The sequence below is a fragment of the Lepidochelys kempii genome, chromosome 1 (genome assembly GCF_965140285.1).
Source record: "Lepidochelys kempii isolate rLepKem1 chromosome 1, rLepKem1.hap1, whole genome shotgun sequence".
Lineage (NCBI taxonomy): Eukaryota > Metazoa > Chordata > Testudines > Cheloniidae > Lepidochelys > Lepidochelys kempii.
In genome coordinates, this window is record NC_136380.1 from 353,313,218 (window position 1) to 353,329,524 (window position 16,307).

Sequence of the window (16,307 nt, forward strand, 5' to 3'; positions counted from 1 at the left end):
AAGTCAGAGGTTTAGGGACACTTGGCACATGGGGCTGCATTCCTGACCATCTTGGCTAATAGCCACAGATGGACCTTTCCTCCATGAATGTATCTAACTCTTTTTTTAACCCTGTTATATTTTTGGTCTTCACAGCATTCCACGGCAATGAGTTCCACCAGTTGTCTGTGCATTGTGTGAAGAAGTACTTCCTTTTGTTTGTTTTAAATCTTCTTTAATTTCATTGGGTGATCCCTAATTCTCACATTATGCGAAGAGGTCAATAACATGTCCCTAGTCACCATCTTCCCACCAGTCATGGTTTTATAGACCTCCGTCATATTCCACCTTCGTCGTCTCTTTTCGAAGCTGAACAATCCCCATCTTTTTAATCTCTCCTCACAAGGAAGCTGTTCCGTACTCCTAATAATTTTTGTTTCCCTTCTCCGCATCCTTTTCAATTCCAATATATCTTTTTTAAGTGGGGCGGGGAACCAGAACTACACACAGTATTCAAGGTGTGGGCGTCCCATGGATTTATAGAGTGGCATTATGGTATTTCCTGTCTCATTATCAATCCCTTTCCTAATGGTTCCTAACATGCTGCTAGCTTTTTTCACTGCTGCCGCACATGGAGCAGATGTTGTCAGAGAACTATTCACGATGATCCCAGTATCAGTCTCACCTTTGCCATATGGAAAAAATCCCCTCCCTACTCCTACTCCTACTCCAGAAGTGGGCAAACTTTTTGGCCCAAGGGTCACATCTGGGTATGGAAATTGTATGGTGGGCCATGAATGCTCATGAAATTGGGGGTTAGGATGCAGGAGGGGGTGAGGGCTCTGGCTGGGGGTGCAGCCTCTGGGGTGGGGCCAGAAATGGGGAGTTCAGGGTGTGGGAGGGAGCTCTGGGCTGGGGCAGAGGGTTGGAGTGTGGGGGGGGAGGAAGAGCTCAGGCTGGGAGTGCAAGCTCTGGGGTGGGGCTGGGGATAAGGAGTTGGGGGTGCAGGAGGATGCTCTGGGCTTGGAGGGAGAGGTTCGGAAGGCGGGAGGGGGATGAGGGCTGGGGCAGGGGGTTGGGGCATGGGAGGGGGTCGGGGCATGGGAGGGGATCAGGGGTGCAGGATCCAGGTGGCACTTACCTCAAGCAGCTCCTGGAAGTAGCGGCATGTCCCCACTCCAGCTCCTATGAGGAGGTGCGGCCAGGTGCCTCTGTGCACTGCCTAGTCCGCAGGCGCCGCCCCTGCAGCTCCCATTGGCTGTGGTTCCTGGCCAATAGGAGCTGCGGGGGCAGCACTTGGGGCAGGGGCAGCATGTGGACCCCCCTGGCTGCCCCTACGCTGCTTCATGTCGCTGCTTCTGGGAGCTGTGCAGAGCCACAGCACACGTGGAGAACGGCAAGCCCCAGACCCCACTCCCCAGCTGGAACGGGGCAAGCCCCAGATCCCACTCCCCAGCAGGAGCTCAAGGGCCAGATTAAAACATCTGAAGGACCGGATGCGGCCCCAGGGCCATAGTTTGCCCACCCCTGTCCTACTCACTATTCCCGTGTTCATACATCCCAGAATCACAATTACACTTTTTGCCACAGCTTTGCATTGGGAGCTCTTGTGCAGTTGCTTGTCCGCTATGACCCCTAAATTCTTTTCAGTGTCACAGCTTTCCAGGTTACAGTCCCCCATTCTGCAGATGTGGCCTGCACTCCTTTTTCCTAGATGTACAACTTTGGATTTGGCTGTTCTAAAATACATTTTTTAATGGGCCTAGTTTACCAAACAATCCTAATCACTTTGTTTGACTACCTTTTGTCCTTATTATTATTTGCTGCTCTGCCCTCTCTGGGTCATCGGCAAATTGTATCAGCAGTGATTTTATATTTACCTCCAGAACACTGATGAAAACACTGAATAGCATCAGGCGGAACATCGCACCCCCATGCGATGATAATTCTCCCCTGAGAACTACATTTTGAGATACTGCTTAGCCAGATCTTAACTCATGTATTGGGCTAATTTTTAATCAGAATGTCATGCGGTACTAAGGTTTCAGAGTAGCAGCCGTGTTAGTCTGTATCTGCAAAAAGAACAGGAGTACTCGTGGCACCTTAGAGACTAACACATTTATTTGAACATAAGCATTCGTGGACAACAGCCCACTTCATCAGATGCATAGAATGGAACATATAGTACGAAGATATATATATACACACATACAGAGAACATGAAAAAGTGGAGTAAGAGGCTAATTAATTAAGATGAGCTATTATCAGCAGGAGAAAAAAACTTTTGTAGTGATAATCAAGATGCTATGTAGACAGTTGACAAGAAGGTGTGAGAATACTTAACATGCAAACTAGATACCATTAACTTGGGTTTGACTAGAGACTGGGAGTGGCTGGGTCATTCCACATATTTAATCTATTTCCCCATGTTGAGTATCCTCACACCTTCTTGTCAGCTGTCTACATGGGCCATCTTGATTATCACTACAAAATTTTTTTTCTCCTGCTGATAATAGCTCATTTTAATTAATTAGCCTCTTACTCCACCTTTTCATGTTCTCTGTGTGTGTGTTTGTGTTTGTGTGTGTGTGTGTGTATATATATATATATATATCTTCTTACTATATGTTCCATTCTATTCATCTGATGAAGTGGGCTGTAGCCCACGGAAGCTTATTCTCCAATAAATTTGTTAGTCTCTAAGGTGCCATAAGTACTCCTGTTCTTTATGCAGTACTAAGTCAAACACTTTACAAAAGTCTAAGTATATTATATCTACACAGTTACCTTTATCAACCAAACTTGTAATCTCAAAGAATGAAATCACATTTGTTTGACAAGCTTTATTTTCCATAAAACCACGTTGACTGGCATTAACTATACTCCCTTTATCAATTGACTCCTGGATCAGATTTCCCGTTATTTTGCCCAGGATTAATGTCACGCTAACCATCCCATAGTTATTCGGGTCATCCCACTTGCCCTTTTTGAATATTGGCACAACATTAGCACTCTTCCAGTCTTCTGGAATTTCCCCAGAATCCAAGATTTATTAAAAATTAACATCAGTGGGCCAGAGACCTCCTCAGTCAATTTTAGGTCTCTTGGGTACAAGTTAGCCAGACCTGCTGATTTTAAAATGTTTATCCCTAGTAAATATTGTTTAACATTAACTCCTTTGAGGAGTAAAGCTCAGTTTGATCCCCAACGGACAGAGCTCTTTAGATAGTAAACAAGAAGGCCTGTACTCTATCCCCAGAAAATAGAGAACCCTAGTAAGGTAACAGGTGGAACTGATCTAGGTTCAATTCCTGGCTAGTACAGGCATAGGATATAGGAATTCCCAGACTGGATCAGACTCATGGCTCATCTAATTCAGTATCCCACCTGTGACAGCAGCCAGCATACACTGCTTCAGAGGAAGGAAAAAATCTAGGGAAGCTCTCAGGATAATTTATGGTCCACTGCAGTGTGTTTTATGGTCCTATAGGGAGAGCCGGGGGTGGGGAGAAAAGAGAGAGAGATGACTTCTCTCAGCCCCAGAGGCTATACAATCTATAGAGTTTACATTTAGCTATTGGTAACTGTCTTTTACAGCAGTTAGCTTACCTGACAGTAAGTGTGTTTCTTCAAGATGTTCTGTCCATCCTAGACATGGTGCACATGCCCTATGCACAGGAGTTTGGAATATTCTCACCAGCAGCACCCACTGGGTTGGCGAATGCACCCTGCACACCCTTGCTCTTCCCCTCCCGAGGACACAAAAGATGGAGTGACCCCAACCAGCACTCAGTTCCTTCAGCATCCAGAATTCATATGTTAAATTCCGAGCTGCGGGAAAAGAGGGTGGCTCATGGGATCTGCATGTGCAGAGCATCTTGAAGAATCGGAGTTACTGTACAGTAAGTAACCATGTTTTCTTTGCATATCTATATGCATGGATCCCACTCCCGGCAATTAGCCCGCAGCTGACTGCTGCATAGGATGGAAGGTAGGAGTTCATCTGAACATTTGGTGGTGCTACCCTACCAAATGGGGTATCTGAGCTAGAAGCCACCACCAGAGAATAATTTTGAGTGAACGTGTGAGCGGAAGACCATGTTGCTGCTATTGCATGCTGCTGAAACAGCCTGGCCTCTGGTAGAACGAGTTCTACTCTCACGTGGAGGGCTCAGCTCATCAATGGGTCAGAAACCCATTTAGAGTCTTTGTGTTGAAACAGACTTCGCTCTGAATGTAATACTAAATGATATAAACAGCCCAGGTGATTTACACATATGTCTTGTCCTGTGAAGATAATACTGAAGTGCCATTTTAAGATCCAAGGTGTGTAGCTTTGTCTCTCCTGCAGATAAATGAGGCCTTGGAAAAAACATTGGCAAATGGATTTAATGACTAATACAGAAATCCGACATCGCTCTCAGAATAAATTTAGGGCAAGATCTCATTGTTACCCTATCTGCTGGAAATATTGTACATAGAGGGTTGCCATCAGAGCCCGAATCTCTCATTCTATGTGCTGAAATGATTGCTGTTTTCACTGACAAATGAGGCAATAAGAAAGATGACAATGGTTCAAGATCTATAAGGGATGAGAGTACCATGTTCAAATACCATGGTGCAGCTATTTTCCTTATAGGTTCCTTATAGGACCCTTTATACATCATGAACCATCCGATGCAAAAATACTAAGGCTCCCTGTAATGGTGGATAGAAGGCCGAAATTGCTGCTAAGTGAACCTTGATTGAATTAATGGACAATCCCGATTGCTTCCAAGACAGTAAATAGTCTAGAATCATAAGTGTAGAAACTTGTAACGGAGCATAGTCATGTGAGGATGACCAGATGGAAAAATATTTCCATTTGGCCATGCAGTTCTCCTAGTGAAGGGTTTTCTACTCTGTAACAAAAGATCTTGAATTTCCAATGAACAGCTACAATGACGTCCACATAGCATCCAAACCATCCAAGCAGGGTCTGGGTGAAGAATTATGCTGGAACTCTGGGAGATTATGTCTGCCTGGCTAGGTAGAGTTATGAATTGCTGGCTGGACAGAAGCAATAGGTCTGAGTACCAGACTTGGTGAGGCCAGGCTGGAGCTACTAGGATGATCCGAGCATTGTTTTGTCTCACTTTCTATAACACTCTGAGAATGAAAATGCAAGATGGAAAAGCGTAGATTAGGTGATTTGAGCATGGAATCATGAAAGCATTTGCTATGTAGGCCAGGCTTTTCATTTCTTGTCCCTTTTGGAGGTGAACATGTCCACTTGGGGAATTCCCATCCTCAGAAGACCTATCCCATATAAAGGAGAGTGCTTAAAACCTGGTGAGGGCATAGCACCAGGTAATACAGTAAACAGTAACTAACTACTGAACTAACTAAATAAGTGCAGTGGTACTACTCATTAACTATTTACAAAAGCTAACAGACAATCTCATTGCTGTCATCAGTAATCATGCAGTAGAACCCCAATGAAAGCTCTGACTCAGATTGTGGGTGGTGAGAGGGAAGTGACAGGGATCGGGGCAATGTCTTGGGAGAGGCTACAAGGGCCAGAGGGCATAATCGCCATCCCAATGGGTGCTGCTAAGCAAAGCTCTCCAGATTTGCCACACTGGGCACACGCACATCTGAGTGGAGTGCACATCTGCAATCGCTCAAAGAACCATGAAGCTCTCCTCATTGTCACTCCATTGATCTCACTCAATTGTTATCACTGATCTCACTCACATGTCTACAGCATCAAAACAGCTTGTGAGAAAGTCCTAGTAACTAACTGACCTGCTGTACAAATGGAGCTGAACACCTCTTTACGGTTCTCTGGTGTAATCCCACTGCAAATAAATCCTTTCTGGCCAACATGGCCTAATCATGCTCTATCCTGACCTGCAGGTTAGCAAAGGAGTAGATTTTTCTCTTCCAACTACCCAATTTTTTGCTTTTTTATTCTCCAGCCTATATTTCACTGACTACTTGGATCTTTAATTGGCTGCAGTTACTACTAAGGACGACAGCAAGTAAAAATGCAAAAATTAAAAACCCTTTGATGTAACTTCATGTCTCAAATTCACATGCCTTGATGTGGCAGAGATTGAAGCTAGAATAGCCCACAGATCTAAAATCCCCTCCTGGATCGGCAATACTGCCATACTCTGGTATGTAGGCTTCAAAATAGAAAATAGTTTATATACCTTTTCTTGTGCCATCTCCAGAGGAACCTAGAAGGTTCCGGCCACCCTCTTAAGCAACCCCTGAAATGCGTTAAAGTCATCTACGGTAGCAGGGACAGGAGGAGTCATTGCCTCATCTGATGAGAATGATGAAAAAAGAGAAGGTGCGGATGGATCTATCTGATGGCTCTATGTCATCTTCTTCATTCACCTGCTGCTGCTCTTCCTGAATAATTTTCCCTGCAGGTGAGTGAGAGACTTTGGAGACAGGTTTAGGAGATTTGTCTCTGGACCTTGGAATAGGTAATGGAAATTGACCCTGAAAATGAAACTAATACGACCAAATAGTGAGGTCTGGAATCCATACAGACATGACATATCAGGCCAAGAAGGACGCACCCAAGGAGCATGGGGAGGCTGAGGAACATGACCGCTGTATGAAAAATAGCAAGAATACTTCCTATGCTGTTTTATATCCCTGGATTGGCCCACAGAGAATTGAGCCAGGCTGGGGGAAGGTTTTCTACTGCAAATAGGAGACAAAGAGGAAGACAAGAAAACTTCCAGAGGAGGAGATACACTTGGGGGATCCCAACTCCTGAGGTGAACTCATTGACCTTCCTGTAAACTGACAGAGAAAAAAAAAAAGAAAAACTGGTACCTGTGGCCCTGGTGGTGAAAAGGATTCACAGACAGTAATTAAAAGGTAACATCTACCAGAGGAGACTTCAGTTCCAGAGTCACTCGCGACACTGCCTAGGTAGTAATGATATTTCAATAGGTGTTGCAGGTACAGGATGTCTGAACACCATGGAAATCTGGGACAGTGCTGAATGAGCCAGTGACTGGTGAGTGTGTCATCACTGACTGAGCCCATGCTAAATGAATCTATACCAAGTGAGCTCACAGTGAGCGTGCTGGCATTCAAAGAGTTGGTGTCAAAAGAGCTCTCAGTGCTGCAGATCTAGCTGGAGAGGCCAAAGTCATAGGTACCGCAAACAGATCAGTGGGTGCCTTCTTAGCTCAGCGTTGTGCCGGTGTTGATTCCAGTTACTTCTGCAGGGCCAACTGCATTGTGCCGATTTAGCCATGTCCATAGACCATTGGCTCTGTGGTTTCCTTTTGTTTGGTACCAGAGAAGGAAAACAGTGCCAAGAGGCAAAATTAGAGGTAATCTCCTTTCTCTTGCGGATAGCACAGACCACGGAATGTTGCAACAGTGTTTGTGGTGCCATTTACAAGCTCTTGGAGGACCAGTGAGCTCTCTTTGACCCCTTCAATCCAGGAGCAGTAATAGTGGCTGAATACTAGCTGGCTGAATACTAGCTGCATGAGTTTTCAGGGAAGTATCTAATCTTGAACTTCTTCCTTCTGAGCCACTTCTGAATCTGATCATGCCCACAGATTATTCCAGGCAGTAAAGTTTTAGCCAAGATTCCCTGGCCTTTTGTGTGTATTTTTTTGAATGTGTTAGAAATTGCACACTTAGAGGGAATATGACTCTCTCCTAAGGAGTACGTTAGTCATTAAGGGGAATTACCTCTCCAACATGAAGGACAAGTCTTGAAATGTGGAAATGTGGGTTCAGGCACCAGGTATCCTAACTACTAAATTATATCTATAGAAAATAATTTTTTTGCTAGTTGGCTCAAAATGAAACACCATGAAACAAACTAGTAACTACAGAAAGTACAGTAAACTATGTACCTACAAACTAACTCTTATGGGAGACTGAGGTTGTTCTGAGTCTCTGCCAAGGGGTGCTCAGAGTGGTGGCTGGAGTCGCTCTGCCCTTTCTGCCATTGGGAGGGAAGGACAAGGGTGCGCAGGATATTGCCCGTGAATATATTCCATAATCCTGTGCAAGCGGCACATGCGCACCACGAGTGGGATACAGACAGACGGACATTGGAAGAAGAAATTAGGATTTTGTCTCAGATAAAGAAAGAACAGGGGTAGACCTCAGCAACATGAGGGGCTATAAATCTTTATCTGACTCAGCTGCGCTTATGGGGAAAGCCAGGAAATGGATATTTTATATGCTGATCCCAATACCTGTACAACTTTGGCTATAGCCTACAGATTTCTTATCTCACCAGAAACTCAGTAGACTAAGAGAGCTATTAACCCAAGGGCTGGAACGCTGCTCCCTATTAGAATCCCAGACTTTTGTTTACTGACAAGGCTCTGAAGTGTTTGGAGAATAACTCAGAAGCTGCTATTCTGCCCAAGGTCTGAAGAATCCAGATGCCACACACTGCATATGATGGCCATATGACAGAAACTGAGAAATTATTTCTGAAAGAAGATCAGAGGGGATGTCATTATGCGTGTGTGCTAAAGTATGCAAGTTCTGTTGAAACCTTATATTGAAATATATTTAACAGCAGCTAAGTGGTGAAAGTCTGTTTAAGGAAGACTGGTGGATTTACTAAATAATAGCTTTCAGATAAAAGCTATTAAACATTCCAAATACTGATTAAAATGTTTAAAATGTGTATGAAGTGTTTACTAAGAAGTTGTGTTGCCAGGGCCGGCTCCAGGCACCAGAGGAGGAAGCAGGTGCCTGGGGCGGCCAATAGAAAGGGGCGGCAGTCCCTGCATTATTGGGGCGGTGCGTCTGGGCCTTCGGCGGCAAGTCCTTCATTCCCTCTCTTCCTCTTCGGCGGCAGCTCAATCGGGTTTTTCTTTTCTTTTTTTCTTCGCCGCGTGGGGTGGCAAAAAAACTGGAGCCAGCCCTCTGTGTTGCCCTTTCTCGCTGCAGCTGACAGGGAACTGTTATTAAAACCTATGTTCAGGGTTATGTATGTAACAGTCCATAAGGGTTAACTATGTAATGCTTTCTGAAAAGTCCTGAAGTGACAGAACTCTGACCTGTGTTTCAGCAAAGAGTTAAACTGAGGTGCAGGAAAGGGGAGGGTTATGGAGATGTACATAATATTTACCCCCAGCACCCATTACACAAAGGGTGCCCAAACAGGGTCTGCTACTTGTTACCTAAGCACACCACTTTGGTACTCCAGTCTCTGCAATGGACACATATTGAATACAACATCGAATTCAAGGTCTCTGTCCTGATATTCCCAGTTCTCCGTGAGACAGTCCTTAGCTACCTGACAAACTCCCTCTCCCACCGTGACTTTGGCTTTCCACAACAGCTACACTCCACTGGAAGCTGTTGATCACAAGGGACAGAACTTTTACATAAGCAGGACCAACACTGTGGAGCCCATTGCCAGCAAAGACAAACAATAACCAGGACACTTGGCACATTGAGAACTAAATGTCAAGCTCGTTTCTGTGATTCAGCTTGCCCTCTGTAACTTCTTCACACAAGCAAACACACTAACCCACCCATCCGCCCAAATTGTTATGGTATATTCATGTTTTCACTCCCACTGGCAAAAAAAAAAAAAGAAAGAGATTTTTCTTACTCTTCTTTAGTACTTCTGAGGCACTCAGACACTACCATGATGGAGACCACATAAGTCAGATAAAAAAGCAGATAGATACCTCCAGGTAGGGGACAGGAGTGTCTGGATTCAGAGGGTATTCTCTCAGCAGTCTCTCCTCATCCAGGAACTTTCCAGCCCTGCCATTGAAGGCTGGCTGGAAAAGCCCATAGTTCAGAACATCCTTCAGGCTGTGGTTCAAGGTGCAGAGAATGCGCTGTTTAGAGACCCAGACAGGAACATCAGGATTTAGCCGCAGACATTTCTATGGAGAGAAAGAGAGTGATTAGGGGATGGCAACGCAGCATTTCTGTAATTCCATAACCACATCCAAGAACAACAGTGGTGAGACCATGGAACAAGCTTAGAACAGGAAATCTATAACCTTTTCCATGGCAGTGAGTAAGTAGAAATAGATAATCTGCAGAAATTAGGGAGGATAAGATTCATTAGGTCCCATAGAATCATAGAATCATAGAATATCAGGGTTGGAAGGGACCCCAGAAGGTCATCTAGTCCAACCCCCTGCTCGAAGCAGGACCAATTCCCAGTTAAATCATCCCAGCCAGGGCTTTGTCAAGCCTGACCTTAAAAATCTCTAAGGAAGGAGATTCTACCACCTCCCTAGGTAACGCATTCCAGTGTTTCACCACCCTCTTAGTGAAAAAGTTTTTCCTAATATCCAATCTAAACCTCCCCCACTGCAACTTGAGACCATTACTCCTCGTTCTGTCATCTGCTACCATTGAGAACAGTCTAGAGCCATCCTCTTTGGAACCCCCTTTCAGGTAGTTGAAAGCAGCTATCAAATCCCCCCTCATTCTTCTCTTCTGCAGGCTAAACAATCCCAGCTCCCTCAGCCTCTCCTCATAACTCATGTGTTCCAGTCCCCTAATCATTTTTGTTGCCCTTCGCTGGACTCTCTCCAATTTATCCACATCCTTCTTGAAGTGTGGGGCCCAAAACTGGACACAGTACTCCAGATGAGGCCTCACCAATGTCGAATAGAGGGGAACGATCACGTCCCTCGATCTGCTCGCTATGCCCCTACTTATACATCCCAGAATGCCATTGGCCTTCTTGGCAACAAGGGCACACTGCTGACTCATATCCAGCTTCTCGTCCACTGTCACCCCTAGGTCCTTTTCCATCTTGTCTATCTCCTGTGATGCCAGGGCAGGATCATTCTCTACAATCTAATCTACAGGGTTTTATCCTCTCTGCAAATAAATGTTTCAAGTAATGGGATGTCCGGGAGAGTATTCCATGGCTTAATACCATACAATTCACTGTCAGGAAGTTTACTCCATTATTCATCTTAAACTGGATATCCAGAAGTGGAAAGATCTCACACATATAAACAGAGACAAATGATTTTGCAAGGCTGGAGACTGCAAGCGCAATTAGGGACAATGAAGGAACCCAGGGAGGTCTTTAACCATTGGGAGGAGAGTCCTTGAAAAAGGAGGCAGATCTCTACATAACATTTCTAGACACCATTTATGACTGCTTCTTGGAGCAGCTAGTCCTGGAACCCACAAGGGGAGAGGCAGTTCTTGATTTAGTCCCAAATGGCGCACAGGATCTGGTCCAGGAGATGAATATAGCTAAACTGCTCAGTAACAGAGACCATAACATAACTACATTTAACAACATCCTTGGAGGGGAGAAAATGCCAAAGAAACTCACCACAGCAGCTTTTATCTTCACAAAAAGGGGAACTACACAAATGAAGAGACTTGTTAAATGGAAATTAAAAGGAACAGTCACAAGAGTGAAATGCCTGCAAACTACATGGAGATGATTTAAAAACACAAGGCTCAAACTAACTGTGAGGGGCCTTCCAGGGGTGCGGCCTGGACCTGGGGTACCACTGAGTCCTCTGTCCCTCCAACCTGGGCTCCCTCTCACCATATGATGCCGTGACAAGCTGAAAACCTCTGGTAGGTCCTGCATTCACACAGACATCCCCAGGCAGGGACACACCCAGCTGAGTTACATGAATGCTTCTCCCAGCCACTCATGAACTAACAATAGAGAGGCTCCAGCCAATTCCCCCAGCTCCCCATCTTTGGTCCCCAGGGCTGTGATATCCTTCCCTGATCAGAAGCCTGACCAGCATACATTTATAACCCAGTCATCCCTCCCTCAATGTGGAGAGGAAATTCACCAGCTCTTATTCCTGAGCAGATTTCTCAAGCACTTCAACCAAAACACACTGTTTTAGGTAAACCATAAAACAGGTTTATTAACTACAGAAAGATAGATTTTAAGTGACTATAAGTGGTAGGCATAAAGGACAGAGATGTTTACCAAAGAAAATAAAAATAAGCGCACAATCTAAGCTGTATAAACTAAACAGGATTTGAATCAAGCAGTGCCTCATCCTGATAGTACAAGAAGGTTACAGATCTTCAGTACACAGGCTGAAATTCTTCTCCAACCCTGGACCACCTTCCCCCTTCCAGACGTGTTTCCAGGTGTTGAGTTGTGGGGAGAGTGAGGCCAAGCCATGCAGCCACTGTCCCCTCTTCTATATTCATAGTCCCTGTGCCTAGAAGACACTTGTCTTGGCAGGTCCTGGAGGGCTTCCCTGAGTTGCCCAGTTGAGCAATCCCCCCAGTGTGGGTGCTTCCACAACTGTCCTTGAATTGTAAATCCCCTGATTACAATTTCCATGCTTGTTAATAGTCATTGAGTACCCTCTGCCTGAGGACCCTCCTTTGAGTGGTTTGCTTTCTTTGTATGCCACTAGCAAACTTACAACATATTTCAGTAACAACCACACAACAAAAATCTCATATCTTGATACACACTAATGATATACACATTTGGACAGAACAATGAGTTTCAGCAGATCATGACTTTTCATATGATCTCTTACACAGCATGCTTTGTATGAAACGTATCATAATTACACGCCGGGGGTGAATATGGGGTTCTGGGAGTGCCAGAACCCCAAATAAAAAAAACAGTAAGAGGAACCCCAAAAAATAAACCATGGCTAAACCGCAGAGTAAAAGAGGAAGCTGGAGGCAAACAGGCATCCTTTAAAAACTGGAAGTGAAACCCTACAAAGGAAAAGAGAAAGGAGCATAAACTCTGGCAAGTCAGGTGTAAAAGCATAATTAGGCAGGACAAAAAAATATGAAAAGCAACCAGCAAAAGACACAAAAACTAACAGGAAATTTATTTTAAGTACATCAGAAGCAGGAAGCCTGCAAACAATCAGTGGGGCCACTGGACGATCGAGGTGATAGTGGAGCACTCAAGGAAAACAAGACCATTGCGGAGAAACTAAATGAATTCTTTGCATCAGTCTTCACTGCAGAGGATCGGAGGAAGAGTCCCACACCTGAGCCATTCTTTTTAGGTGACAAATCTGAGGAACTGTCCCAGATTCAGGTGTCAATGGGGGAGGTTTTGGAACAAACTGATAATTAAACAGTAATAAGTCACCAGGAGTAGATGAGATTGATCCAAGAGTTCTGAAGGAACTCACATATGAAATTGCAAAACAACTAATTGTGATATGTGACCTATTGCTTAAATCAGTCTCTTGTACCAGATGACTGGACAATAGCTAATGGAATGCAGATTTTTTTAAAAGGCTCCAGAGGCGATCCTGGCAATTACAGACCAGTAAGCGTAACTTCAGTACCAGGCAAATCTGTTGAAACTATAATAAAGAACAGAATTATCAGGCACATAGATTAACACAGTTTGATGGGAAAGAGTCAACATGGCTTTTGTAAAGATAAATCATGCCTCACCAATCTATAAGAATTCTTTGAGGGATTCAACAAACAGGTGGACATGGGCGATTCAGTCGATATAGTATACTAGGACTTTCAGAATGTCTTTGACAAGGTCCCTTACCAAAGGCTCTTAAGCAAAGTAGCCAGTCATGAGATAAGAGGGAAAATCCTCTCATGGATCAGTATGTGGTTAAAAGGCAGAAAACAAAGAGTAGGAATAAATGGTGGTTTACACAATGGAGAGAGGTAAATAATGAGGTTCGCCCAATGATCTATACTGGAATCAGTGCTGTTTAAGACATTCATAAAGGATTTGGGAAAAAGGGTAAACAGGTGGAAAAGTTTGCAGATGATACAAAATTACTCAAGATTGTAGTCTGCTTTGGACTTAGCTAAGAGTTACAAGGGGATTTCTCAAAACTGGGCAACTGCGCAAGAAATTGGCAGATGAATTTCAGTGTTGGTAACTGCAAAATAATGTACACAGGAAAACATAATCACAACCATACAGACAAAATGATGGGGTCTAAATTAGCACTCAAGAAAGAGATTTTAGAGTCATCATAGATAGTTCTTTGAAAACATCTACTCAATATACAGCAGCAGTCAAAAAAGCTAACAATGTTAGGAACCATTAGGAAATGGATAGATAATAAGACAGTAAATATCATAATGCCACTATATAAATCCATACTACACCCACATCTTGACTACTGCATGCAGTTCTGGTCACCCCATCTCAAAAAAGATAGAATTGGTGAAGGTACAGAGAAGGGCAATGAAAATGATTAGGGGTATGGAACAGCTTCCATATGAGGAGAGATTAAAAAGACTGTGACCAGTCAGCTTAGAAAAGAGATGACTAAGGGGAGGATAGCTCCGAGGATCCCGTATTTACTCATTCACCTAACCCAAAAACCAGGGGTCACCAAATAAAATTAACAGGCATTAAGTTTAAAACAAACATAAGAAAGTACTTTTTAACACAACACACAGCCAGCCTGTGGAACTCATTGCCAGGAAATGTTGTAAAGTCCAAAAGTATAACAGGGTTCAGAAAAGAATTAGATAAGAACACTGCATAACCTACTAAAACCAACTAAATACACACTACACTACTAATTCTAACTTCTACTAACTACTTACACTACAAAAATTCATCAAGTAGCTGTGACACAGGAAACAAACTGTGAAGACAGAACCACGTGGGGAGATCAGACTTAGGCCACTGGCAGTAAGAAGGAACTGAGTGGGGGTGGGGCATTGTTGCCCATTTATAGACTCTGAAAAGGCCACAAGGAGACGCAAGATATGTGCGCTGCCCTAGAGGATGCTGCTGCAGGAGGAAGGTCTCCAACTCTCAGTGCATCTGACACAAACACCTCAGTGCAATACACATCTACATCACTGAAAGAAGAAATTTCATTTTAATTTTTTTCTGAAGCTGCCACACAATTTCCAGTCTGTTGCTCTGGACTACTGTAGAATCAAAGAGCCTGCCACAGAATGCAAGTCAAACTAGCTACAGAGTATGAAGGGGCTAGGTCATAATCAGGAATTCTAGTTTTCGGAGATTAAAAAAACAAAATTATCTGATTAAAAAAACATAAAAATCCATGTTTTTCCATGATTAAAATGAAGCGCTCAACTTTAGTTTCCCTAGCCACAATACATATAAGTATTAGCTGAACACTATGTTTTATTGATATAAAGCAGAACCCCATTTATCCGAGCCTCCATTATCTGGATCTCCATATTAACCAAACCACCAGCCGCCTGGGACTCACAGCCCAACCCCTGCCACTGTCATCCCCAAGGGGCTGGTGGTTCAGTTAACATGGAGAGCCGGATCATGGAGGCTAGGATAAACAGGGTTCTGCTGTATATGTTTTTAGTTTTTCACAAAATGTAAAACCTAAAGATTCTCTGTAAAAATGCAAATTCCGCATTTTTCCATGGCAAACGGATTTCTAGGATCCCTGGTCATGATGCAGTGACATTGGTGGCAACTTCAAGCTAGTAACCTTGGACCCTAAACACAACAGTTAAAGAAAAGGAGTACTTGTGGTACCTCGCATCCGATGAAGTGAGCTGTAGATCACGAAAGCTCATGCTCAAATAAATTGGTTAGTCTCTAAGGTGCCACAAGTACTCCTTTTCTTTTTGCGAATACAGACTAATACGGCTGCTACTCTGACACCAGAAAGGAAAAGCGATGGACTGAACGTGCCCTGTCACTAAGAACATTGGGAAATGACATTATTTCGATGAGTCCACTTCCTGGACACTACAGTGCTAATAAACGATGGTCACATAAACAACACCCTATATCAGAAACCTACTGACCACTATTCCTACCTACATGCCTCCAGCTCTCACCCAGATCACACCACACGATCCATTGGCTACAGCCAAGCTCTACAATACAACCGCATTTGCTCCAACCCCTCAGACAGAGACAAACGCCTACAAGATCTCTATCAAGCATTCTTACAACTACAATACCCACCTGCAGAAGTGAAGAAACAGATTGACAGAGCCAGAAGAGTACACAGAAGTCACCTACTACAGGACAGGCCCAACAAAGAAAATAACAGAACGCCACTAGCCGTCACCTTCAGCCCCCAACTAAAACCTCTCCAACGCATCATCAAGGATCTACAACCTATCCTGAAGGATGACCCATCACTCTCACAGATCTTGGGAGACAGGCCAGTCCTTGCTTACAGACAACCCCCCAACCTGAAGCAAATACTCACCAGCAACCACACACCACACAACAGAACCACTAATCCAGGAACCTATCCTTGCAACAAAGCCCGTTGCCAACTGTGCCCACATATCTATTCAGGGGACACCATCACAGGGCCTAATCACATCAGTCACATTATCAGAGGCTCGTTCACCTGCACATCTATCAATGTGATATATGCCATCATGTG

At 44.0% G+C, this 16,307-nt stretch overlaps 1 protein-coding gene across 9 annotated transcripts in view; it reads right to left on the reverse strand.

Moving 5' to 3' along the window:
* The window catches only part of SHANK3 (SH3 and multiple ankyrin repeat domains 3), a 769,810-nt gene that overhangs the window by 599,875 nt on the left and 153,628 nt on the right, over nucleotides 1-16,307 (reverse strand). For all 9 annotated transcript variants that reach the window (XR_013635242.1, XM_073329053.2, XM_073329054.2 and 6 more), the window contains one exon: nucleotides 9,669-9,872. Coding sequence is in view for 8 of the 9 variants with exons in the window: in XM_073329053.2 (XP_073185154.1) it covers nucleotides 9,669-9,872 (204 nt within the window). In the remaining variant the exon portion in view is untranslated. The remainder of the gene's footprint in view (nucleotides 1-9,668; nucleotides 9,873-16,307) is intronic.